The sequence below is a fragment of the Stegastes partitus genome, unplaced genomic scaffold (genome assembly GCF_000690725.1).
Source record: "Stegastes partitus isolate 25-593 unplaced genomic scaffold, Stegastes_partitus-1.0.2 Scaffold609, whole genome shotgun sequence".
In the NCBI taxonomy this organism is placed as follows: domain Eukaryota; kingdom Metazoa; phylum Chordata; class Actinopteri; family Pomacentridae; genus Stegastes; species Stegastes partitus.
The window spans coordinates 245,187-270,369 of NW_007578340.1; the positions used below are offsets into that span (position 1 = coordinate 245,187).

The window sequence follows — 25,183 nt, forward strand, 5'->3', positions numbered from 1 at the left end:
GTTTCTGCTTCGGTCGATGACCTCCATTCGGGATTGACCAATCGCATGAAAGTAGGTTACGCTCGCTCATGCGCAGAAGCAGCAGAGTAATTTGTTGATATCCTGCTTGGTAGTATTCATTTAGACGTTAGTGTTTCACAGCCAAATTTATCCCCAGCGTAGAGGCTGTATTTGCATTGGACAGCACAGATAACTAGTACGTTATCTATATGAAGGGCTGATGGAAGACACAAGGGATTTGGTGAGTGAGTTTGAAACATTTTAGGGCCGCGAGGCTCCGACTCCAGAGGATTTGCTCAAGCTAGCGCTCCTCCTTTGTTGTTATCTGTTTATGGCAGCTAGCTAGTGGTTCAGCCAGCGTTAAATACTAGAACGCTCCCAAAAAACTCAAAAGTAGAAATTAAACAGGCTTAAATTTTTTTCAACTATACACGGGAAGATGTAACTTTGCTTCTCGAATGAATAATGCGTGTGCTTTTGTGAATAAAAACGGGTAAAAAACAGGTTTTCCGCTAGCTTGCTGTGCTAGCGCTAGTTAGCATAAGGTGCTATTTTTGTAAGGCCGCCCCTTTTTCAGCATATATATTAGTTAGCTTTTTCATTTTGTTTATTTAAAATGTCATTTGGAACGTACTTGTTGGCGGATACACAGTTTTTTTCTTTCAACATTCTAGTTTGCTAAATAACTAACGTAAGCGCTGCCAGTTCAAGTTTCACCTGAGATGCTCTAAAGAGGAAGTAAGCAGATTGTGACAGCACTGAACATTTAACATTGTTCCGGATCCTGTAATACTACTGAGCAAGACTTGCAGATATTCACATTTTCATTATACATCATAGCTCGAGTTACCTTATCTTTTAATAGTAATTCCTTAGTAGCTTCCACGACCAACTCACCAGGTCAGATTCCAAAACAGATAAGATTATAAAAAAGACTGTAAATGATCTGCTGTGGAAAACTGAAAGTAATTGGAGGGCAAAATTAGAACAGAAAATCTTCCCTAAGATGCTTTTGAAAAGTATTTTAGAGCTGCAACGAAAAGTCAATTGTTTAATTAATTACGAGAAAAAAAACCATGCGATGCTCTTGACAATGACATTTTTATTGTTATTTTTATTTGTTTTTAAGGGAAAAATTCAGCAAAATTAGTTTTGGTTTCTGCAAACACTTGCTGGTTTCCCTAGGCTTATATCTTTGTGCTTAGGGATGCTGCTTGAACACAACAAGACGTCCAAAGATGTTAGTGGTTCATTCATTAAGTCTCTGTTTTTATTGTTTTCCTGTCTGTAAAGGCTGAACGCACTCCACGTTCAGAGCGTAAGCGTCGAGACTCGTTCGGGATGTTTGATGGCTATGACAGCTGCAGCGAGGAATCTACCAGCAGCTCCAGCTCAGAGGATAGTGAGGATGAGGTGGTGCCCTCCATCCCTGCTAGCCTGCCTATCATAAAGAACAATGGTCAAGTCTACACCTACCCTGATGGCAAGGCTGGAATGGGTTAGTACATGGAAATATATTTGAAACCAATATGTGTTGCTAAAATATAATTCTGTGAGAAAGCAACATAGGAATTTGTCAGCTTGTAGTAGTCTGATGACTTTAACCTTTTATCTGTTTTGATCTTGTGCTCCCTTCTTTGCAGCCACCTGTGAAATGTGTGGGATGGTCGGAGTCCGAGATGCTTTTTACTCCAAAACCAAGCGCTTCTGCAGTGTGTCCTGTTCCAGGAGTTATTCCTCAAATTCTAAAAAAGCTAGCATCTTGGCAAGACTCCAGGTGAATACATTATAAGACTACCCTTCCAGTTTTCTATGATATTATGCAGCTCCACAAACATTGATGTCTGCTTTGATTTTACTAGGGCAAACCACCAACAAAAAAGGCAAAAGTCTTACAAAAACAGCCTCTCATGGCAAAGTTGGCAGCTTATGCCCAGTACCAAGCAAGTCAGCAGAACCAGGCCAAATCAAAAGCCGGTAGGTTATCAGAAGCAGTCATGATAGTTAATGGGGTAATACTGCTGCTTTGTTAAGAAAAACTCCACCATTACACTGTTTGTTGTCTTTGTCAGTGGTCCCTACGGAGAGCTTTGACTGGGGGAGGTATATCTGTAGCAATAACACAGTTGGAGCTCCAGTCAGCTGTTTCAAGCACGTGAGTACAGGTTTGAGTTGAGTAGATTGTGTCCACTTGTTGTATGATTTCATTAATAACATTACTTTTTCTTCTTTGGCTCAGGCCCCTATGGGGACATGCTGGGAAGACATAGAGGAAGGAGTGAGGATTGAAGTGCTCAACTCAGATACCAACCTCTCCACTAAGGTGTACTGGATAGCAGAAATTATAAAGCTAGCAGGTAAGACGAAACTTAATCAAAGCAAAAATCATCTCAAAGTCTTGGTTATGTCAGTCTCATTTTTCTGGGTCCTTTTGTTTGGATTTTTTATTCATTTATTTATTTATTTTTTTTATCAGACTTTGGGTATTAATAAGTATGTTTTCCCCATCTAATGTCACAGCAACAAATGTATGCAAATTTTATGCAAGATGAACACATTGATGTTCTGCACAATGCATTCTGTGTCACTTTTAAGGATGATACAAGTCAAAACTCTTCCACTGTGTAGCACAAATCCTTCATCCACTAGTATTATTTAGTCTTAGTGAACATATTTTTAGAATCATTAAAGTATAGCCTAAAATTGTAAATAGTGAAGTTTTCAAGGTCTTATTACAATACTCATATATGCACATTGAATATTAATGACAGGTTAGTGATTCTGCCTGCCAATAGTGAAACAGTCCTTTCTTTGTGTAAAAATGCAGTCTGAAGTTCAACTGAAACTAATATTAGGCATTAGAAGTGTGAGTTGTGTGCTGTTGTCCTGGATGTCGTATATGTATATAGTTGTTCTGACAACAGCCCTACACATGACAACCTATACCAGTCATATCCCTCCACCACGGCTCAAAATATGTGGATAGCTTTGGAAGATACACACTTTGTATTTCAAACTCAAGTTGCTTAATCCCTATTTTACCATTAGCTGCACTTTTGGCTTTGTCTGTGTTGGTCAACAGAAACTGATCTGGTAATTATGAATTCTGTTCAGTTCAATTTTACAACATATGTCATCTCACAGCACTTCATATAGTACAGTGAACACTCTCCAGATTTTAAACAGAGAAGCCAACAAATCCAAAGCTCACTTTGGGCAAGCATTTGGCAACAGTGAGAAGGAACCAAAAAACCTCCCGTTTACCAGGAAGGAAATAAAAAACCTCAGACAGAATCAGGCTCAGGGGGGACGGCCATCTGCCTCTACTGGTTGGGGTGAGAGTGGGAATGAGGGGCTCGGGGAGAATGAGCAAAGTATTGCGCAACAACAAGATGATTTACAACAGCCTAATGGGACACTTACTGTCATCAGTATTATAAGATTAAGGACTACAGTTTTTTTTTCAAAGGTAAACTAAATGATAAAGAGATTTTATTCCAATACAATGTCCAAGTCAGTGTATATCTCCACATGGTCAGCTCACTGTCAGTCCTGTGCGTGCATTTAAAAATAGAACCTAGTGTTTTTTCACAGTCCTGTCTTTGTAAATAAGAAACAAAGCGTCTCGGACCAATTCTTATAACACTATGACAGCGTGCTCTGTGCTTGTTTGACCTTATGGACATCAGAGGGGGAACAGAAGGGGAGGTCAGAAGATGTATTATATTTTCTTGTTCATGTTTTCTTGTTTATGCATTCTCTGTTTCTATTCCTAACATGTTGTATAGCACTCTGGCCAATATTTGCTATTTTCAGATATCTTCTATAAATATATTTGGCTTCATTAATGATCATCAGTATCTAATACAATAATCAAATGGTTCAGTTTACTTGTCATTACATCCAATGCCACATGGGAAAAAAGGAGCTTTGGTGTACTTACATTTCCAAACTGTAACTAAACATAGGCTAAAAAATGGCACTGTATCCATGCCAACATTTTACTTGCTCTGTATTGAAGTGTCTTTACCAAAGTGAGCACATTAAATGTAACACTTCTTGTAGCACTTTCCAAAAATACTTTAATAAAACAATTTTATTCATATTTAAGTACTTAAACAAGGAAGAACATAAAAGCTTGTAAAATCAGATGATGCCTGTGTCTCCTCATGTAGTGATGACTGATAACCACCTTAACCTCTTCTGGAATTGTGAAATAGTAAGTCAAGTCAGAAGGGAGCAAGCAAGCCGACCTTGAATGGTGTTTGTTTTATCAATCTGCTGCTTCCAAGGAGTGGAGGAGGAAATTGGCCACCTCGACAGGGTTTTATTTATTTATTTATTTTTTGTCACTCTGCAGGGTTCAAGGCTCTTCTGCGGTATGAGGGCTTTGACAACGACAACAGTAAAGACTTCTGGTGTAATCTCTGCATCCCCGAGGTGCACCCAGTGGGATGGTGTGCTTCGAATGGCAAACCCCTTGTACCTCCAAAAAGTGAGTGTTGTGCCAAACTTGTTCGGAGTTTTGTTATTGAAGCTGCTGATGTTCTGAGATGTTGGCGATAATTGTTGCCGTTATTTCTGTAATCTCCTTTTGCAGGCATACAGCATAAGTACTCTAACTGGAAAGCTTTTCTTGTGAAGCGTCTCACTGGAGCTAAAACACTGCCACCTGACTTTAATACCAAGGTGAGGCATACGGCTGGCTGGACTTGCAGGCCGGCACTGTAAAGTTTATATACTGATTAAAAATTGACAACTTCCAAGTCCAGAAGTTATGACATGAGATTACTGGCAAGTTTTAATCATCACGGTTCAGGTGGTAGAGCAGGTTGTTTACTAACTTGGCAAGGTTGTGGGTTCGATCCCTTCTAAGTGCTGAAGCATCCCTGGGCAACCCCCAGTTGCTCTCAGTAGCAGCTCTGCAACTATTGGCGTGTGAGTGTGTATGTGTGAATGGGTGAAAAAGAAGTGCTTTGGAAACTAAGGTGAAAAAAAAGTGCTATGTAGATGCAGACCAGTTACCCTTTTGTCTTTTGAAATTTCTGCCATACTGAACTTGAAGCCTCTTTTTTCCCTCTTGTATGATTTTTCACATTTGTTTTATCACAAATCTTTCACTGTAGGTACACGAGAACATGCAGTTCCCCTTTAAGAAGCTAATGCGGGTAGAGGTAGTGGATAAGAACTACCTGTGCCGGACACGGGTGGCGTTAGTGGAGCAGGTTATTGGAGGTCGTCTCAGGCTGGTCTATGAGGAAAGCCAGGATGGGTCAGATGACTTCTGGTGCCACATGTACAGCCCCCTCATCCATAATATCGGCTGGTCACGAAGCATTGGTCACCGCTTCAAACGATCAGGTAGGTTCAGAAAAATCTGGCAACCCTTTATTTCCTTTTGATGCCCTGTATGTGGCATAAATTCTGGGATAAACAGAATATTATGATCACTGACTGTTTTGGATTCTGGATTCCATGCAGTGGATTCTGGATTCCAGGTACTGTATTCCAGTCTTTGTCAGTGGAACTTGGGTTCTGGATTTCAATCATTAGTGGGATTCTGGATTCCTTGAGTTGTATTCCAGATTCCAAAGCATAAGATTCCAGATTCCACGAGCAAAATTTTCATGAACTCTGGAATCCGGATTCCCTCACATGGGGCAAATGATTGACCAATACACCAGTTTAATCAGTTGTTTTATTAAAATAAAACAATTAAAAAAACAATTGATCTTTCTTGAAGGACAATATTTTACTCCAAATAAAGCACAATGCTTTAGGCAAATAGCTATTTCCTTACCCTCCTCGTCAAACAAACCGACATGACCAAGTATCAGCTCTCTCTCAGAGGCTACGCATGATTGTGCTGTTTGCAGTTTTCTCAAGTGCACCTTTGTGCGCCACCTGAAAAGATTTGGTTAAATTCTTATAGCAGGAGAGCTTTATACTTTTGATCAATTTTTGGGCAATTTTTGGTCATTTTTGTAAAAAAAAAAAAAAAAAAAAAACAAGGGGGTGACCAACTCCCCCTGGTTTTGACCAAATTGCCTTAAACTTAGACTGAAGTAGTTTTGGGTGGACCCCTTTAAACTGGCCAAGTTTCATCGAAATCGGTGAGATGGCTTGTGCTGCCTCTGCCTGGTCCTATCGTGGATGCACTCTTAAGTCTGCATTGTTACTGTTGTGTAGTTAGGTGGTAGTTTTTGATGTTTGTGAGATTTGAATTTTGTAGCCAGTTTTGATTCATAAGATAGCAAGGCTTTAAAGGATAAGCTGGATATTCTATAATTTTTCTTATTGTTAAGAAGTTCTGCAAGAAGTCCAAAACAAGTGTCTTGCTCGTACATTTTGATGTTCCAAACCTGTTTGCGGCTCTCAGCTCCATGCCCATTCATATCAACCCCAATTTGATCTATTATTTGATAGTCTTTGTGTTAGAAATCTCTATTTTTATGTTAATTTTCTTTCAATAATATGCCATTTCCAAACCAAGATAACCTCAGGAACATCATTAAATCTTTTCTTGAATTTGACAAAGCAAAAGATTTCACAGAGTCATGTATTATTCACTGGTAATGATCAATAAGCTGCTTCTGGTGTGCAAAGGAAGTGAAATGCCATATTTAAATGTTGTGTATGGTGATTATACCATATATGTACATGCTGATTACCCTTGGTTATTCTGTCAATAAAGGACAATTGTTTGCATAAAAGGAGCAAATCTCCCATTTAAGAATTACATTTTACAGTTAAGTGTAGCAGTTTGTGCACACTGTCACAGATAAATAGTTAAAAACAAATGAGTGCAGCACAATTTTCAAACAGCACTCTATAGTTCAGAGCAGCAGAAATGTTGGGAAGTGCAACATACTAATTCTGTATGAGGTAATCATAAATGATAAAGAACCTTATTGGTTGTTTTTATTAACAGGTGTGCTATGCCTAATTCAGTGAAATGTAGCTGTATCTGAATGTTTCTCTCCTCTTCTTAGAAAATCAAATCATTTTTTTTTTGTCAGTCAATGTGACCCGAAGCCCAGCTCTTCCTCAGCTCCACCTGTCTGTAATTTTATCCTGCTTTGAGCTCACGCGAATAAAGCTCTTTTTTTGGGCTATATGTTTCTGTAGCATCGTTACCTCAGGAATAAATCTCTTTGATGTGTCAATTTATTTTACAGATATTACAAAGAAAACTGAAGGTCAGGCTGACGCTCCTGCACAGCTCTTTCAGAAGGTAATGCAACAAAATTGTATTATTACTCTCCACAGTGGTGATATGGAAAAACATGTCTTTCACATGTGGTTTGACTTTTTCAGTTCAAATCAATTGTATTTATATAGTGCAATTCACAACATGTCATGTCACATAGTAAGGTAACGGACATTGTTCATTTTTAATTTTATACTTGATGTGTAAGACTGCAGATCTGTGCCCTGTTTGTTGTAAACGTCCATCCATTCATCTTCTGTACAACATTTAATCCTCACTAGGGTCATGGGGGACAGGTAACCAGTCTATCACAGGGCTACACATAGAGACAACCAAGCACACTCACATTCACACCTACAGACAATTTAGAATCACCAATTAACGTGTTTCTGGACTGTGGGAGGTAGGTGGAGAACCTGTAGAGAACCCACGCTGCGCAGGGAGAACATGGAGACTCCACACAGAAAGATCCCAGGTGTCCTAACAGGACGAACAGGGGAGCTTCTAGCTGTGGGGCGACGGTGCTAACCACCGAGCCACCGTGCCACCCTTGTTGTAAACAAGTTATTTAAATTTCTGATTAAACATGAGTCTAGATTTTTTTTTTTACCCTATTTCCTTTTTTTGGATCAAGAACTAATGGCAACGCAACAAGCCCTTAATCCCAAACATAAAAAAGTTTAGCTTACTGACAGCCGGGTCATAAGCAATCCTTGTTAAATGCAAATCACCCATTATGTTAGTTTATACTGAAAGACTGTTGATTTAATTACTATTTGAGATAAGAGCATGAAGGTTGTCAAGAAATTATTATATGTGGATTTTAATTCTAAGAATTTTAACATGGCAAGCTCACTTCTGATTATTTAAATGTGAGCAAGGACAGCAATATGGAGCAAAATAATAGAGGGCCTTGTGTCTTTAGTCTTTGCACTTTTTCCAGGACATAGCAGCTGGTTACAGGTTAGGCTATAGCACCACGTTGTTATTTCATGGCACTCACCACGAGGGTGAGTGCCATGAAATATCCAACAGCTGGATTTGGCTGCCTTCTGTCCCAAGCACAGTGTGCGGACATGGCACAGGATTTCTGGAGAATTTGGAACTCTGACTGTTTGTAGACCGTCGGCATCAAGCATGTACAAATTCTAGAAGCGAGACCACTTTAATGACAGCTCTTTTAAGGATGACTTATAAAGTCCTCACACAGTCTCCCCTCATAACAAACATTTGTTTTGGTGAATTTGCCATCAGTACAGCTTGCAATACATACAGTCTACACGGTGGACATCCACAGAGGGGTACCGAGAGCGTCATGGGCAAGGACTGATGATGACATTTACCTCGCATAGACTTTTGCGGATGCAGAACATGTCAACTGGCCTTAAGGCTTAGTAGACTTTCATATCTAATGTTGAATAATGATTAATGCGTCTGTATGACTGGTTTTCAAAACACCTTAGAAACCTCTCAAAGTCACAGTGTTCAAACATCCATCCATCCATCCGTTATCAATACACCGCTTAATCCTCATTAGGGTCGCGGGGGGGCTGGAGCCTATCCCAGCCGACTTTAGGGCGAAGACGGGTGTTCAAACATGTCTGATGATAATAAAAATAATGATAATAATCAGTAATTTGGTGTTTCTTCCTACCTGCATGTTTTTTTCAGGTGAAAGATGTGGACCAGAGTGGGGATTGGTTTAGAGATGGGATGAAGTTGGAAGCCATTGACCCCCTCAACCTCTCAGCTATATGTGTAGCCACTGTAAGAAAGGTAAGTGTACACATTAATGTCATGTGACACGTGTGTGTAAAAGAAGAATTACTACGTGTTTTGTTATTTTACAATGCTGTCATTTCAAACTGTTCCACAATATCTTAAGTCATTCTCTGCTGTCTAGGTTTTGGCAGACGGGTACCTCATGATCGGGATCGACGGTTCGGAGGCAGTGGATGGATCAGACTGGTTCTGCTACCATGGCACCTCCCCCTCCATCTTTCCAGTCGGCTTTTGTGAAATCAACAGCATTGAACTCACACCCCCAAGAGGTACTGTATACTAACTATAATGTTCTTTTTCATTTAGCCCTTTGGAAATGTAGTTGAGCGACTGTTCCCATTGGATGATTACAGAGCCTAAGCTATTGGTTGGATTTGGTTTGCCTATGTTTTGGTCTGAACACTGACTCTGTTCCCCAGGGTACACTAAACTGCCATTTAAATGGTTCGACTACCTCAGAGAAACAGGTTCAATAGCTGCTCCTGTCAGGCTCTTTAACAAGGTAGGTTTTTATTTCGGTTCATCAACTTTATTTGTGAGTCAGCTTAACGTTCTGTGAGATATGATGTCTTTTTTTTTCTGGTGATGTCATTGGTAACTGTCATCTTATAAATAATAGGATCCGGGATTTATAGGTGCCTCACAGTGTTTGGTGATAGTTATAAGACCTAGTAGTTCAATATTATTTTTTTTCTGGTGTTGTTTTTTTTTTTTTGTATGTATATTAGTATAAAAAGATCCGCTATCCTTGCACCTTCTAGGAGGTTCCCAATCATGGTTTCCGGCAAGGCATGAAGCTGGAGGCTGTTGATCTCATGGAACCGCGGCTGGTGTGTGTTGCCACAGTGACGAGAATTGTGCACCGGCTACTGAGGATACACTTTGACGGCTGGGAAGACGAATATGATCAGTGGGTGGACTGCGAGTCACCTGACCTTTACCCCGTGGGCTGGTGTCAGCTGACAGGCTACCAGCTCCAACCCCCTGCCTCTCAAAGTAAGAACATAATGCACTTCATCCTCCTGCTTCTCGTGCTACCATCAAGGCAAAATGTCAGCTTATGTCATTATTTAAATGACACAGAACATCATCATCACAACAGAATTTGTGGTGAGCTTGAACAGCGTTCCATTCATGCTGCTTGTTTAGATATAACGCTGGGATGTAAGCCCCGTTTTGTGTGGTTCATTTAGGCTGATGTAACAGCTCACGCTCCAACTCTGATGTGGATGAAACAAGTAAGCCAAAACGTCCTGAAAAGGAGAGCCTGTTTGTGTGGAAGAAAGGTTCAGTGTTGTATTTTTGTGGTCTGATAGCAAATATACCAACCACAGGAGTTTATGATAAAGAGATATGTGATCACACAGGTTTTTCTAAATATAATTATGAACATCTGCTGATTGTCGACTGTCGACAAAGTAAACCTATCAAGAGTACATTTTTGGTTTGGTAGCCAGGTATGAGGGTGTAATGGAAAGTTTTTTTGGTCCTGAATCATTTGGTACATGGTGTTCAGTTCTTTATGGGACTTAATGTCAGAAATTCATTTATGTTGACGTACTTGTGCTCCCAGAACATTTTGGCAGTGTACCAGTTGTTGACAGACACTGTGTCAGTTTTATTTAACAAGTGTAATATATTATCTCACACTATACATAGAGTTTTAATCAGCCTTCTTGTACAGCCAGAACCTGTGACTTCTTCACACTGTGTGGGTCAATCAACCGGGCGGCCACCATGTGGAGCTCCAGGAGCTCCCTGAGCTGCTTTTGTCTGTTTTCAGACAAATGGCTGTGAAAGAAAGGCAGCATTACTGGGTGCCATTTGTAAAGCTGAAATTGCTCTGCTGGTTAATGGTTAACTGAAGTTAGTTATGAATATGTTGTACTTTTTGTAAAGGTTCCATATCGTGCCACTTTTCAGCTAATTAATCAAAAGTCTCACGTGTCACCTTTGTGTGTCTTCGAGTTTTTCACCTCAAAATACTACAAAGATGGTTCATTTCACTATGACTATATAACCCCTTGATTTAGGGCTGTTTTAAAGTAACTGTTGTGCTCTGAAAGGCAATGAACTGCTGTTATTCTCAGCCCTTTCAGGAAGGGCACACTGTGTTTGAGCTGGACGGCTATTGGTTTAGGTATATATGATGGAATTGTTACTTGCTTGTAATCAGAATCAGAATCAGAATCAAAAATACTTTATTGATCCCCGAGGGGAAATTGCTTTTAGTTGCAGATGCTCCCAATCAGTAAAGCTGATAACCTAACTAGTTGTGGGGAGGGCTGAAGGAGTGGCAGAAGATGATATATAGGCACAAAACTCCGCTTTCTACCACATGGGACCTTTTAATGGTCATTTTATTTATTTTTTTGATACTGGGGAGTAAACAATTCAGTCTTATCTTAAGGACTGTATGGAGTATTTAAATTCCTTAATTACAGCAAGAATTATGTCCTGTAAGGCATTTTTTTTATACTTTCATTTTGCTTCGTTGATGGAAGTACATACACACACACACACACACACACGCGGATGAAGACATAGTGTGCAACAGGTCAGATTCATTACACTCACCAATGATAATCCAGGTTTTGACAAAATATCAACAGGAGCTTAAGTTTAGTTTGTTGCTTTCAGGTGCTTGTATGTTTTCTCACCTTCCCTTTGACTTGACTGCTGCAGAATCTATATGAGCATCTCCGAAGCAAGAAAGTTAAGACATTTAAATATTAACAAAATAGAAGAGAGGATTAGTCAGGCTCTAATGGTAAATTACAGTGTACTTTTGTTCACCTCAGACAGGTGAGCTGTCACACAGTCACATATTATTAGCGGCAATCGTAATCATTTGTTAGTCATTATAATAGCAGCTGTCCTTAGGTTGACTCCAGAGCTTCATCGAAGCGGTTTAGATATCATCTTTTAAAGCCTGATCTGTTTACTCAAGTCAAGATATTCACTGTATATTAACTCTTTTGCTGTCACATCAGGTTTTTCCGTTAGTTTTTCAGTTTCACAGTCTTGCAACATGTTGTCTGTAGTAGTAGTGTGTTACTGGATAATGGAATGTGATCTTTTTAGTCCTTAAACTCCAGTGAGCCTGGTACTAATAGAAGTAAAGTTTATTGTAGCATAGGTACTTTAGTTGCTTTGCCAATGGGTGAACTTTTTACCACTCAAACGCACAGCCAATTTTATTCTCCTTGGGCAATATTGTAGAAACAGTCACCCAAATTCAGTTTGATTTGCACAAGCGGAACACTGCTTTGACAGCAAAGTTTACCTATGAATGTGTGTGTGCCCTCCAGCGCTCACCAACTGGAAACTCTCTTGTGTGTGGTGGCAGCTTTATGCGCTTCTGCTTAGTTGTATACATACGGATGCTGTTCTTTATCTCTCACTATGTTTTGTTTCTTGCTTACAACCTGTACCTCTGTAAGTGAATTTGTGTGCGAGGACAAACATTGCTGAAGTGGCAATTAATACCTGCCCCTGTACAAACCAGTAGTCTTAATTTGCTTGTGTGCATGTCATACATCTGACACCAGAAAGCCTTGTGTTTGAATGTACTTCATTGGAGTTGCCATTGAACATAGCAAATAAAGCCTCAGTACTTACATTCAGTGTGAGCTCCTTGGTTTAGATTAAATAAACTAAACTACATGTCAGTTGTGAAATGTCCCAAGTCTTCAAGCTAGGTTTTTGTATAAGCTGTAATGGCAGCAAAAGTGGTAAAAGAATTATATGGGTTAAAACCTGCCGTCTTAGTATATTCTAGCAATACCTGAGCACTGTCAGTTTGTGTTACCTCCAAATACCTCAGGAAGATCTATAATCATCAGTGAGAAAGTTGGTTCTGAGACACAGTTGGGTATTCCAGCAAAACATTGCCCCCAAATACCCATCAAAAGGGATAAAGAAATGACTAAATTAGTATACAATGAAGGTTTTAGACTGGCTTCCACAAACTCCTGACGTAACCCTGTCAAGAACCCGTGGACTGTGAGGAAGAAACAAGTCTGTGTCGCATAGCCAACAAATTCAGTTTAACTTCACCAATGCTGTCGAGAAGTGATCAAAGATACAACCAGAAGCTTGCCTGAAGTTTGTGGATGGTTACCAAAAGCACCTAGTTGAGGTGAAAATGGTCAAGGGACGTTACACTAGATATTAGCTTTGCTGTATGTATGTATGTATGTATGTATGACTGTCCCCGGCCATTGTCAACTCAGATATCCATAAAAGTGATACTAACAGTGCGTATTTATATCGTACAAAGTGCGGTAGATTTGTTGATGCTGTCTTTGGTAAAACGTTTTGTTACAATTTTGTTCATATTTTGGTTTTAGGAGATGCACTGTGAAAAAGGACCAGTGTTAGTCTGATGCAAAGATTTATCATTAGCAGAAATGCAACATGGTAGTGCAAGTCCATTAAAATATTTGCTCCAAATATCAGTAAATAATCGTGATCTCAACATTGATCAAAATGGCTGTCAATATAGCCAATATTTATTTGTTTTCTGTTTAATTTTGCAGGGACAGTATCCAGATAAGTGAAACTGCACCAGAGCTAGCTAGCAGCTAATTTACATTTGTTGGCTCTGAGCAGGAATACAAAAAATAACCACAGAACAACAGTACAATACATAAAACTGAATATGTAAAAGCCTGTCAGTGTGAGATAATAAATGAATCAGTAAATAAGTAAATACCAATGAGGTATTTGTAGAAATTTTACTTGTTTTCTTCTTTTTTTTCTTTTTTTTTTTAAATTGTGAAATTGTGATGATGATGACCTCTTGGCTTTTTTAAAATTTTTATTAAGTACTAGGATTTATTTATGGAGTGAGCATGCAGTTGCACTGGCCTATGAACAGGTAGTTTTGCAGTAGGACATGTGGGGAAAAAAAGTGCTTTGAGGCAAACAGTGTGTCTGATGCTGTTTTACATATTGTCCTGGTATTTTAAAGCTTGGTAGTTTTCCTTCATAAACTGGAAGCTGATATTCTGGATACATTCTAGTTTTGTGTGGGGATGCCGAACACAAGGCCACTCACTGAATCTAACTGTTAGTAGAAACAATTAATTTTACAATGAGATTGCTGAAGAAACTGTAGAAAGGTTCTATAATGGCTCATACAAAGGTACCAATACTAGGACTGATCATCCTACAGTTGATGCAGTTGTCGGTGGTTTTAAGATGCATTTGTTCACTGGGCTTGTACCTCACTGTGTACACTTCCTAAGTGTGAGACGCTTATGGTTTGCTGTATTATGGTTTGATTTTCAGGTAACAGAGAATTGCCCCAGTCTGCACCCAAGCAGAAGAAAAAGGCCCAACAGTACAAAGGACAAAAGAAAAGTGAGTAATCTTGCTGCCTTTTTTTCCTGCTGTTTGTTTCTCTTCGGTCCTTCCATCCTCTCCTGTTTCTGTTCTTCTTACTGTCACTGGCCACACTTGTGGTGGGAACTCTGCTGCTCTCTGATTGGTCACCTGTTTGGTGTCTCCGGAGCTATTTCATCAGACACCTTGTGTCACATGGGTGCAGCGTGCTGTGAAAGGATGAAAGTAGCATCTTTTTCCTTTGAGTAGGAAAGTTTTCAACACATAGCCGGCACTCTTGGACAAAATAGTGTTTGAGATTTTGTTTTAGTGTTTGAGGTACTTGAAGAAAGGCCTGGTGTTACACCTTTATTTAGTTACAGATCACAAAAGCAGATGCTAGTGCTAAATTGGTACTCCTTTTGCTGAACATTTTAAAGAGCTTTTTATGGAAGTCAGTGGTTTACAATATTAAAATGAAATCCCCCTTTTTTTAAAAAAATAAAATGGTAGTTTCCATTTGTGTGCACATAATGTGTGTCAAAAATCCAAATTAAAATTGCAAAATCCATTTTTGATTTCAGTGGTTGAAAATGCAGCTACTGCCAAAGTGCAATTTTAATTTAAGTTTGTTGTCATGACAGTGAACATTTTTGTAACAGAACATTTTTTCCCATAAGTCATTTGGAAAAATGTGTCTCTGTTTTTTTATTGTAATATTAACTGTTATTATTATTATTATTATTATTATTATTATTATTATTATTATTATTATTATTATTATTATTATTATTAAGCGCTATGTGATGACAAATGCTGTAAACTGCGCTTTACAAATAAAACTGAATTGAATCGAATTGAAAATTATGAAAATATCCATTGAAAACAGCCATTTCAGGGTTAATTTAGGGTTGGAAAGTAGCCAAACTCAAGACAAATGAAAATGAAAATTCTTTATCTTACATGCTTTTGTTGTAATTATGGTATGGTGTAATTCTTAGGCGCACACTACAAAAATCATTACATTGTAAATTTCTATTTTGCCAGACATCATGGACAGCACAAATGGAAAAATGGTTTCATTTAAACATTGGCATTCACAGACTTCCATCTGGTTGATAACGCCGCTGTAGCTTTGATCTTGGTAGCTAACAGTGCATCTGCTTACTTGGGTCTGGCAGTCTGAGTATAGCTTACCAGGGGCTTATTCAGATGAGTATATCACTGCAAATAACAGCAATGTGAAGCTAAATTACAAATTTCATCCTCTAAGCTCTAACCTTTTAAACTTTTCTTCCTTATACGTAATCTCTTATGGAGAACACGATCCACTTGAATTGACCCAGTGTGTGTAATAAGCCCCTGGTAGCTTACCTGAGTCTGGCTTGGTGTTTAGAGAGGAAGATTCCAGTTGGTCGACGGCCCTTCAGTCAGGCAGGCAGGAGGAGGAGCAGCTTCTCTGGGGACGAAGAGCAGAGTCCACCCCCTTACCCTGTCCAGGGGCCCGCTCGGCCCCGGCCCCGAACCCACCTCCACCAAACCCACAAATCAGGTAATGTCATACTAACGACTCCAACCAGCCTCCGGCGGCTCAGTGGCGTTTCTAACAGGGGACAGTCCTCTGAGTCACAGGGCCTCACGGTGGAGCTGCAAACTGCTGATGCTGCATGTTCTGCTGTTGAATCAACCTTTGTTTGTACATGTTCATTATCATTGTTCTCACGTGTTATTTCTTTATGACAGTGAAGGACTGGAGTGATACTGTACCGTTCATTTTATTCTCTAGGATTACAGTTTTGGCATTCCGAGTGTTTTGTCTCCACTTTGAAGGAACCACAGAGCATGTTTGCTTCATTCGATTTTTTTAAATGTTTTTTTTTTATTTTTATAAGTGGTTCTCTTGATGCTTGTCATGCATGGGGAGTTAACATCACCACATGGAACAAAGACAAAGATTCCTTCTGTATTTTGCTTAAGTTGCATGAACACAAGTGGCTCATCTATGCCGCTGTTCTCTCTCTTATCTGTCTCTGTCCCAACCTGTAGAGTCTCTCCTGCGAATGAAGGAGGAGACAGCTGAGGTGGACGAATTTACCTTCTCACAAGGCACCTCAGACCAAGAGAGCAACGGCTCAGGCAGCTACTACATCAAACAGGAGCCCTGAGGTCACAAGACCAGGACAGAGGAGAAGGATCGGGACAGGATACACCTCTGGAAGACCCCAGCAAGGATCAGCAATGTGGGAAGTCAAACTAGCTTCGACTTACACTCACAGACCAATGCCTCAGGCTGCCTGTGGAGTCAGTACAGGAGATGGTGATAATGAAGAGGAAGGCTGGTTTCATGCTTCGTAAAAAAAAAAAATTCTGAAGGGAACATCCTTCTGAACAATCTTCTAACCTTGTAGCTGTATGTGCACATGATCGCTCACGAAAACCTGTCTGATTTAGGGGTTGGAAAGCACCCAGAGTCGGGCCTGGGTTTTAGATGTTTGGGCATTCTCTTTCATACCACCTGCGGCTTTCTCTCTCTCCTGTCTGATCCATCCAACCAGACAAGGATGGATAAAAACAACAACAACCCTTTTTCCACAGAATGCAAGTCAGCATCAGCCCATCCTGCCTCTGCCATAATCTGCTCCGCACACAGAGACCTGTAGAAACTGTGAGAACCATTTATTGAGCCAGGTCTTCAGTTTTTTTTTTTTTTTTGTTTGTTGTTTTTGTTTGTTTTCAGGTCAGAGAGTCGGCCACTGAATGGCCTGGACAAGAAGAGAAGCTGGCAAAGAAGCAGAGTTGTGTATATTTTATTTTCTTCTGAACAATATTGCCAGGTGGACTTTTACTTTGTTAATAGTACTTGAAGTTTTTTTGTTGTTGTTGTTATTGTTGTTGTTGTTTTGGTTTTTTTTTTTTATATAATGATTTTGGGGTTGTTTTTGTCTTAATGTGCTTATTTTGCATTTACATTTTTTTGGTGGCTGTGTGGGAAATGTGATGTTCATTGTTTCATAAAGTGATTATATTCATATAGTATGTGGAGACCTATTCAAATAGAAGTGCAGAGTATAGATATTAAGGATTGTGATTTGAAGAGAGATCTTAATACAGAGCTGCTCAGCATAACTATCCTGGTCTTTATGCTTCAGCCAGATGATTTCCACAGCTGCATTTATTCCTGATTCTATCATTACAGAACCAAAATCTAGTTTTAACTCAACAAAAGATCTTTTTGTCAAATTTACCAAAATCTTGGACTGGCACAAAAATATTTTCTTATTGGAGAGAATCAAAGGTTGCATTTTGTCTTGTCCCACCAACAGTCCCAAAACTCAAAGTAGGGATGTCACAGTACCAGAATAATAAGCCCTCGTCACAATAAACCATTTCATTCGATTAACACATGGCGCGCACGTAGTGTGCTCGTGAGCACAAACACATGCACAACATTATATTTTGATAGACTGACCAGAAGCCTGCAAATATTATTAGCAGCACCCACCTCAAGTTGCAAGCCACGGTAAAGTTAGTGTATACACGTGTACTTTAGCCTTTGGGAACATGATGTAGCGTTGGTCTCTTTGTTCCAAAAGCTCTGTGACACCATTTGCATTCTTGCTTTTGGTCGTCTAACTTGTCTTTGGTCATCCAGCTCAAACACTGAGGCCACGTTTACACGTAGCTGGATATTTACAAAAACACTTGTCCACTGCCGTCAGCATCCACAGCATCTTGAGTACCTTAGAATAATAAGTGCTGTCACGCTATCAGAGTTTTGGTGTTGACTTGATACCAAAGGAACAGTTCTCGTGACATCCCTTTCTCGGAGTACACTGATATAAAACAGAACGTTTTACTCATGACCCTATTATAATTGTTGATAGATTTTCTAATTAAGCATTTAATTAACCACTTTTTCACCTGGCCCCTTCAGAAAAGTTTTGTTTTCATTTTTGTACATTTCCATTTTTCCACTCTATGCAGCTTTAAATGACGACAGCACGTTGTCTTGCCCTCACTATTGTTTTTTCCATATTAATGACAGAAAAACTCTTTCACATTCCAGTCAGTTTTCTTTAATACTGTACGCTCTGTACATCACGTACAATAGCTCTATCAAGTGGTTACTCTGGGAATATCTGTTTTTTTTGTCAGAAATACCGTCATGTCCTCATTCTGAGCTGTACAACCCCTGAGCACTGTGGCTTTTACCAAATGTTTTCTTCACGGTCCAGCTAGTAACCCTGCTCGTGGTTATTATATATTACATTAGCCAAGATAAGCTTCATCCAGAGAGCACATATCTAATAAAGTAACAGTGTCGGGTGGTTTTGAAAGCTTGATGTGGAGCTTTAGGGACCTATCACCCTAACCAGAAATGCCACAATACCACTAACTGTGGATCAGTAGTTGCTGATGAGCCCAAGGAAATTTATATAATATTAAAAATAACAGAAATGCAGATTGTGAATATTTGAGGGTATTTGTGCTGTAATGTTAAACAGGAATGATAAAGCTGTGGAGATTTAAAAAGAAGAAAAGCAACTTTTTAAAAATAAAAATATCTCCTTCATTTTAAACAGAGAAGAACATTGGCATAGCGTGACTATAAGTGAGCAGCAGGGTATGTTTAATAGAAGAGAAACCTTACTGGTATGATAGGGTGCACTCTGACATGATATTCCCACTGTCCAGCCCTACAGTATGTACTTCCACCTTTACATTTTGGATGTCGCTGCTGTCAGGGAGGAACTTAAAGTCTTATCAGAAGTGGACGACACACTGACTAACCATACAGCATGTTCAACTGCTGTGGCTGCGTCGCTGACACACTGTCAGCGATGGCACTGCAGCAGTGATTCAGATACAGGTGTTTCTGTGTGTTTTGGACCATGTCTGCTGTATTTGTACCAAGAGGAGGAGAAACACTTAAAGCTGGAACTCCTCTTTATTCATATGGAGTCTGCAGTGTGCCATCAGAATAATGGTGATTCAGCGTTAAGGTATTATCAAGTAGTACGCTTTAAAATAATGCATACAAAAATAAATATACATATTTATAGAAGTCCTTATTCCAGCTTTAATCATAATAAAATTAAAGCAGAATAGTACGTTTGTCTGACGTACAACAACAACCCACAAAGAAGGGCCTTTCATTCGCCAGCTGTCCCATGTTCGTAGGCTCTGACCAATCAGATGGCTGTTGCCTCTTTGTGATTTGGAGCGAATGTGATGTTTCAGTTTAATGGATTGTTATAAATACTTAAACAAAAAGTGGAACTAAAAATCCTTTTTAAAAAACTGGCATTTCTACTTTGAAATGCAATTATTAATAAATTCAGTGATGTTAGATACACATAATGTAAGACTAAGGAAATACAGTAATGACTAAGCAGATTTGCTCATTTTTATTTTACTTGTAGTTTTTTTTTCTTTATTATTGTATTAATGGAATATATGTGGCACACTTAGGACTCCATACAGGCAGCATTTGTAGCATCAAATTCAGCTTCTGTCATTGAACATATGAGGCTGGACTCCTGTCATGTTAAGAGAATATTTAGAGAATTGGGTAAACAATCTCATGATTGATCAGTTTGTTTTTTTTTACTCTCAAAATATTTTATTTGGGTAATATGCAAAACATTTGTGGGGTTTTTGTGCTTCGGTTGTTCTCATGTCAGAGCCATATGTATGCAAGCTAGTTTATATTCACCTGAGCCACAGAAAGACAGGCTTTTGCTGTTAATAATGAAACATAAAACAATGCACTGCTTTTCCAGTAGTCTCTGTGGGAAGCATTCACATAAGACGACAGAATCTAAATGTGGCAAAAATACATATATTCTATATATATATCCATATATATATATTCTTCATAACTATGATGGTATGGAGTAACAAATCCTCATTAGTCAGAAATGGACAAGACAAGACTCCTTTCATTCTTTGTAGAGCTAGATTTTTGCAGCTGTTTATATACTACCTCCTGATGCTAGCCACGTTTAGCTAAAACAAGAGTGTGAAATAGACTGGCAGTGTGTTAGCATATGCAAATAAATATCGATTACCTAAAAAATGATCCACTTGAAGACTAGACACCAAACCTGGAAGAATTTTATCACAGCACATGAGGTAGTCTTCTAATTTGAATGTTATGCAATAATCATAGAGCCCATATTATTTTACTATGTTAAAGTAAAATTTATAGCACCCACAAATGTCATCATCACTACATTAATAGAATTAACATATAAGATAATTTAACAAAATGGTATTGTATAACTGTGATTTTTGTGAGCAAAGGATTCATACACAATACTCACTGTATGGCCAAAGGCTGTATTCAAATGAAGAGCAGATTTAAACTTCTCAGTGACGGTAAAAGATGCATAATTTCTCTTTATACCAGTAAGGTTCATGATTCAATTCTCAGGAAGTTTGTGTTTCTTTTTATGGTCATAAAGGTTGTAATTACTAGTCTGAATCGGCCGGGTTTGAAAAGCTCAAAGGCATTGTCATCATGTGCATTTATCTAGTTAAGGAGTGCTGTAGTAACTACAATTTTTGAAGCAGCTGAAGAAGTGTTTGTGAAATATAACCACTGTTGAATGCTTGGTGCTGAAACACAAACAATGAATTAATGTCACTTAATATATGACTTTTATCTTAGGTGGATAGAATCTGGAAATTTGACAAAAATTCCCATAATGTCAAGTGGTACAATATCGATATAATTTGTTTCAATTGTATGTTTGTTTTTTATAGAAAAAATCAGATATTGTAACTGTACTAATTATGAAATTTCAAAATAGATTTATAAATATTTTTTAATTTGACTTTGGGAATTGAATACAAGAATTAAAATCACAGAACCTCACATTTTTAGGGTTTACAAAGTCAAATTTTTCTGTCTTCCTTTCAAAAAAAAGTATTGTCATTACTTATTTTGAATTTTGTGCAGACAATTTATTATGTATACCATTCACCTAATATATCTTTTTAATTACAGGGTCTTCGCAAATCATTTAAACTGATTTAACAAATCAAGTCAGAGAGTTCTCTCTGAAATTGACCTCGTAACATACAGACTGAATTCAAGTTTTAGTTTTTTAAAAAGTTGACACATTTTCTGTGCCAATTACAAAAAACAAACCACACACAAATACAAAAATTGTAGTTGTATAAATACAAATTGATGTTTGCAATGACAGTGAAATTTCAACACAAGTGCTAAGTTGTTAGATTTTACACATCAGGTGCTTTTTAAATTCTAATTATTATGGCACTTAACAGTTTCCATATGTTCAAACAGCAAAGGTCTTATGTCACTAATCATTTTGTGTATTTTTGTCCATATTTTGTTGGTTGTTTAATCTTTATTCATGTTCAATTCACCATTTTGAGTAATGATAAAAAAAAAACAACTATTCTCATTTAAGCTGCTTTTTGTACTTTTCCTTTTGATTTCCTAACAGGATGCAAGATTGTTTAGCGTTTTTTTTTTGTTGTTGTTTTTTTTTCTACCAATTTCCTTTCCAGTTAGTCTCCTAATCAGATTGGACACACAGTAAGCTTTTAAATGAGCAATAAAAGGCAGTGTTTCACAATCATTTGAAGCAGACAGGTTTCAGGTTACGGCCTTTCACTGGGGTTATTTTCTAATGTTGTAGGGCAGAAAGAAGCATTAAAGTACTTCATGACCAAACTGCATTAATATCTTAGTACAAAAAAAAGAGACTGTTCTAAGGACTAACTGCTGCTACCCTCCTCTAGATTAACCTGAAATAATCAAATGCACAATCAACACTGTTTTGAATCTTTAGTTTGTCACCCCTCCTTGTAGAGATAAAACTTTGTTTTTTCACCGTAATCCCCAAAACTCAATCTATGGTAGCTGTGCATTTTGAACGTTTGGGCATCAGTAGCTGGAGATGAGTTGTTTTGGGTTTAGGTGCACTGATCAACTGAATGCATGTAACTGAACACTTTGTGCCGATGTTGTGTAGAGCATGTTTTTTTGTTTGTTTGTTTGTTTGTTTGGGGTTTTTTGTAGTTGTCATTGGTTCTTCAGTCTGTCTGTATTCCCTCTTCTGCTGTGATCAGAAAAGTATGGAAGACCATTTACGCCAAGAAAGGGGGGGCAACCCACATGATCAATTAGACAACATCAAAGTACAATTATGGGATTCCAACCACATGATGTGTTGTTTTATGTTCTGTTTCAGTTTTGAAGCAGAAAGAATGCATTTTGTGTTTGACTTTTAATGTTGACTTAACTTTGGTTTATCATAATTCTAACTTATTTCAGAATATTTACTTAGTATTTCATAAATTTGGCTTGGTGAATCAAAACGTTGAAATTATCCTGATGAATTTTACTTGGGTAAAAATTTTGACTACTAATTTTGGCTGAGGAAATAATTTATTTACAATGTTGACTACTGTCACAATTTTGGATAAGTCAGATTTGCAACTTAACTGTAATTTTGGTCACATTCATACTTGCTATCTTCACAGTTTTGATTAGTTTGGATTGCTAAAGTAAGTCAAAAAACTAAACAAAAAGAACCCCAGAAACACACACACTAAGTCAAAGGTCAAACTGACTGACTTAAATTGCAGTTTCAAAAATTTAAATGACCTTTTGTAACATTATTGTTTCATCCTTTTCTGGTACTGATGGGTTTCCATAGCAGGACTGAGTTGTGGTTGCATAAGTGTTCTTTTGCACCTGAACTTGTTCTGCTAGACGTGTGCAGTGATGGGGAGCGTGCTGGAGTGGAGTTTGATGTTTGGTTTTGTTTTTTCTTCTTGGATACTAACACGGGTCTTTTGTATGTGATAGCCCCTCACCCCTGATTATATTAAACCATTATATTGTGGTGCTATATATATTTGATAAAAATGACTTAATGTATTGGAGTTACTATTGTCTGAAAATAATTGTGAATTAAGAGGGTTATGGTGCAAAATTTATTTTGGATACAAATGAAAAAAGTCTATGTTAATAGTTATAAATCTATTGATATTAACACTGACCCTTGAGGTACATTATTAGATTGCAGTTTAAAGTTTGTACATCTTTTTGATAGTGTATACCAGTTTCCTTTCATATGGTAAATTTGTGCTGTGATCAAGCTTTGATAGACTTTGTAAATAAAGCCAAATGTTTGGATCATCATACTGGTTGTAATGGATGGCTTCTTTGTTTACAGGCGTTGCAAACTGTTTCCGCATGGCTGTGAAAGTTTTCCTGGTGATTTTTGTATGATCTGACTTTTACACTGAATAAAAAGGCTTATGACTTCAAACACTTTGGAAAATCTTGTCAGCTTCAGCACTTGTTGCCTGGATTAAAGCCAGTTTACCTGTGATCAAAGATATTTGGAGGACCACAGCAATGTGTTGGCATGCATCTGCCTCTTTACCACATCTCAGCCATATTTTGCATTCTTAAAGACACGGTACCACTTTTAGATTCTATGCAGCAAGCCTCTGAGCTCATCCATAGTTCAGTGTCCCAGCTGCAAACATCACACCCTCAGTCTCTGATCATCATCTCAGGAGACTTTAATCATACATCAGTCAGTCTGTGGACTTCCCATCCAGAGACGGTGGGGCCTTGGACCTGCTGTGTGCGGACACCAGGACGCATATTACTTAGTTATTATTTTCTTGTACTTTCTAGATTTTTGGATGCTGCTGTGGAGTGTGAATTTCCCCCAATGGGGGATCAATAAAAATGATTGTATACTACATTCACTATGAAAGTAAACAAGCTTGCAAAATGTTTAAGTCTCCACAGTAAATATGGATTCACTTTGATCAGTTGCTGGACAGTAGTTTTTGTAAAACGACCTGTACTAGGTGGGACATGATTGGTTCATTTTGTGCAGAGGTCACATGGCACATTCAATGTGAAGAGAGTCTCAATAAGAAAACTTGGTCAACAAAGATAAGTTTCTAACCACCATCTGATACTCATGTCTCCAACTGGGGCTTGAGGTTTTGTCAAGCTGGTTTACACAAATAAAGCCTGACTTTGAGGGCTGTACTACCGAGTAAGTCTGACAGACACTTTAATATGCAAAACACTAATAACACAGGAAGATTATCTGGAGCACCAGTTCTGTAGACAAGTGATCCTCATATTTGGTGCATAATGTACAGCTGTACGCAGAAACATTACTTTGAGGTGAACTGCTGCAGGGCACAAAAATTAGCAGAGTGTCAGTGAGTTAGGTTTATCTGAACCCAACATCAGGTTTGTGCAGTTTTCCCATGAGGTGGTACGATAAGATTTTTTTATTTAAAAAAAAAAAGAAAAAAAAAAGCATTTTTACCTAAGAGCCATCTTTGATGTATGCATGCAAGTACTTAAAGTGAGACACAGGCCCCATTAGCCAGCTGGATGTCAAAGCATTTAATCTGAGATTATGCCCCCCGCTTTAATCCGGCCTAGTAGTTGATATGGACCACCACATTAGTGCATCATAACTAATCTTTCTTAGAGTTAGGCAGATCACCACAGGATCATATGTACATTAGTGATGTTAGTATTCTGACCAATGACAGAAGACTGTTGGTATTGTGTATTTTATTGGAAAGCAGAACATCTTTAACAAAACTGACAGTCAAAGACAAGGTTCAAGTCATTAACTGTACATTCAAGGATTTGGATGGAATGTTTCTAAAGGAATGGAGCTAAGGAATGAATCTGGATTTGAAACAGACCTCCGCAGAGACAAAGTACAGTATGGTGATGAGTGGTGGGCTGGGGGTGTGTGAAGATGTGGGGACAAGAACAGCATCACATCAGTTTTTCTCCCCTCTAAGTTACGGGCAAAAACAAGAAATCTG

At 38.4% G+C, this 25,183-nt stretch overlaps 1 protein-coding gene across 2 annotated transcripts; it reads left to right on the forward strand.

The window, feature by feature from the left end:
* The first annotated feature begins 139 nt into the window (after positions 1-139).
* mbtd1 (mbt domain containing 1) lies at positions 140-16,648 on the forward strand. Of its 2 annotated transcripts, XM_008289366.1 has the most exons (17): positions 140-241; positions 1,294-1,498; positions 1,644-1,777; positions 1,863-1,977; positions 2,073-2,155; positions 2,240-2,357; positions 4,361-4,495; positions 4,601-4,689; positions 5,127-5,361; positions 7,179-7,234; positions 8,882-8,986; positions 9,114-9,261; positions 9,412-9,494; positions 9,754-9,988; positions 14,288-14,359; positions 15,717-15,872; positions 16,367-16,648. In XM_008289366.1, the coding sequence occupies exons 1-17, from the start codon at positions 221-223 to the stop codon at positions 16,483-16,485; spliced, it is 2,109 nt and encodes a 702-aa protein (XP_008287588.1). In that variant the 5' UTR covers positions 140-220; the 3' UTR covers positions 16,486-16,648. The 2 variants fall into 2 exon arrangements, with proteins under 2 accessions (XP_008287588.1, XP_008287589.1); XM_008289367.1 differs by lacking the exon at positions 15,717-15,872 and having other exon boundaries at positions 141-241.
* Positions 16,649-25,183: the final 8,535 nt, after the last annotated feature.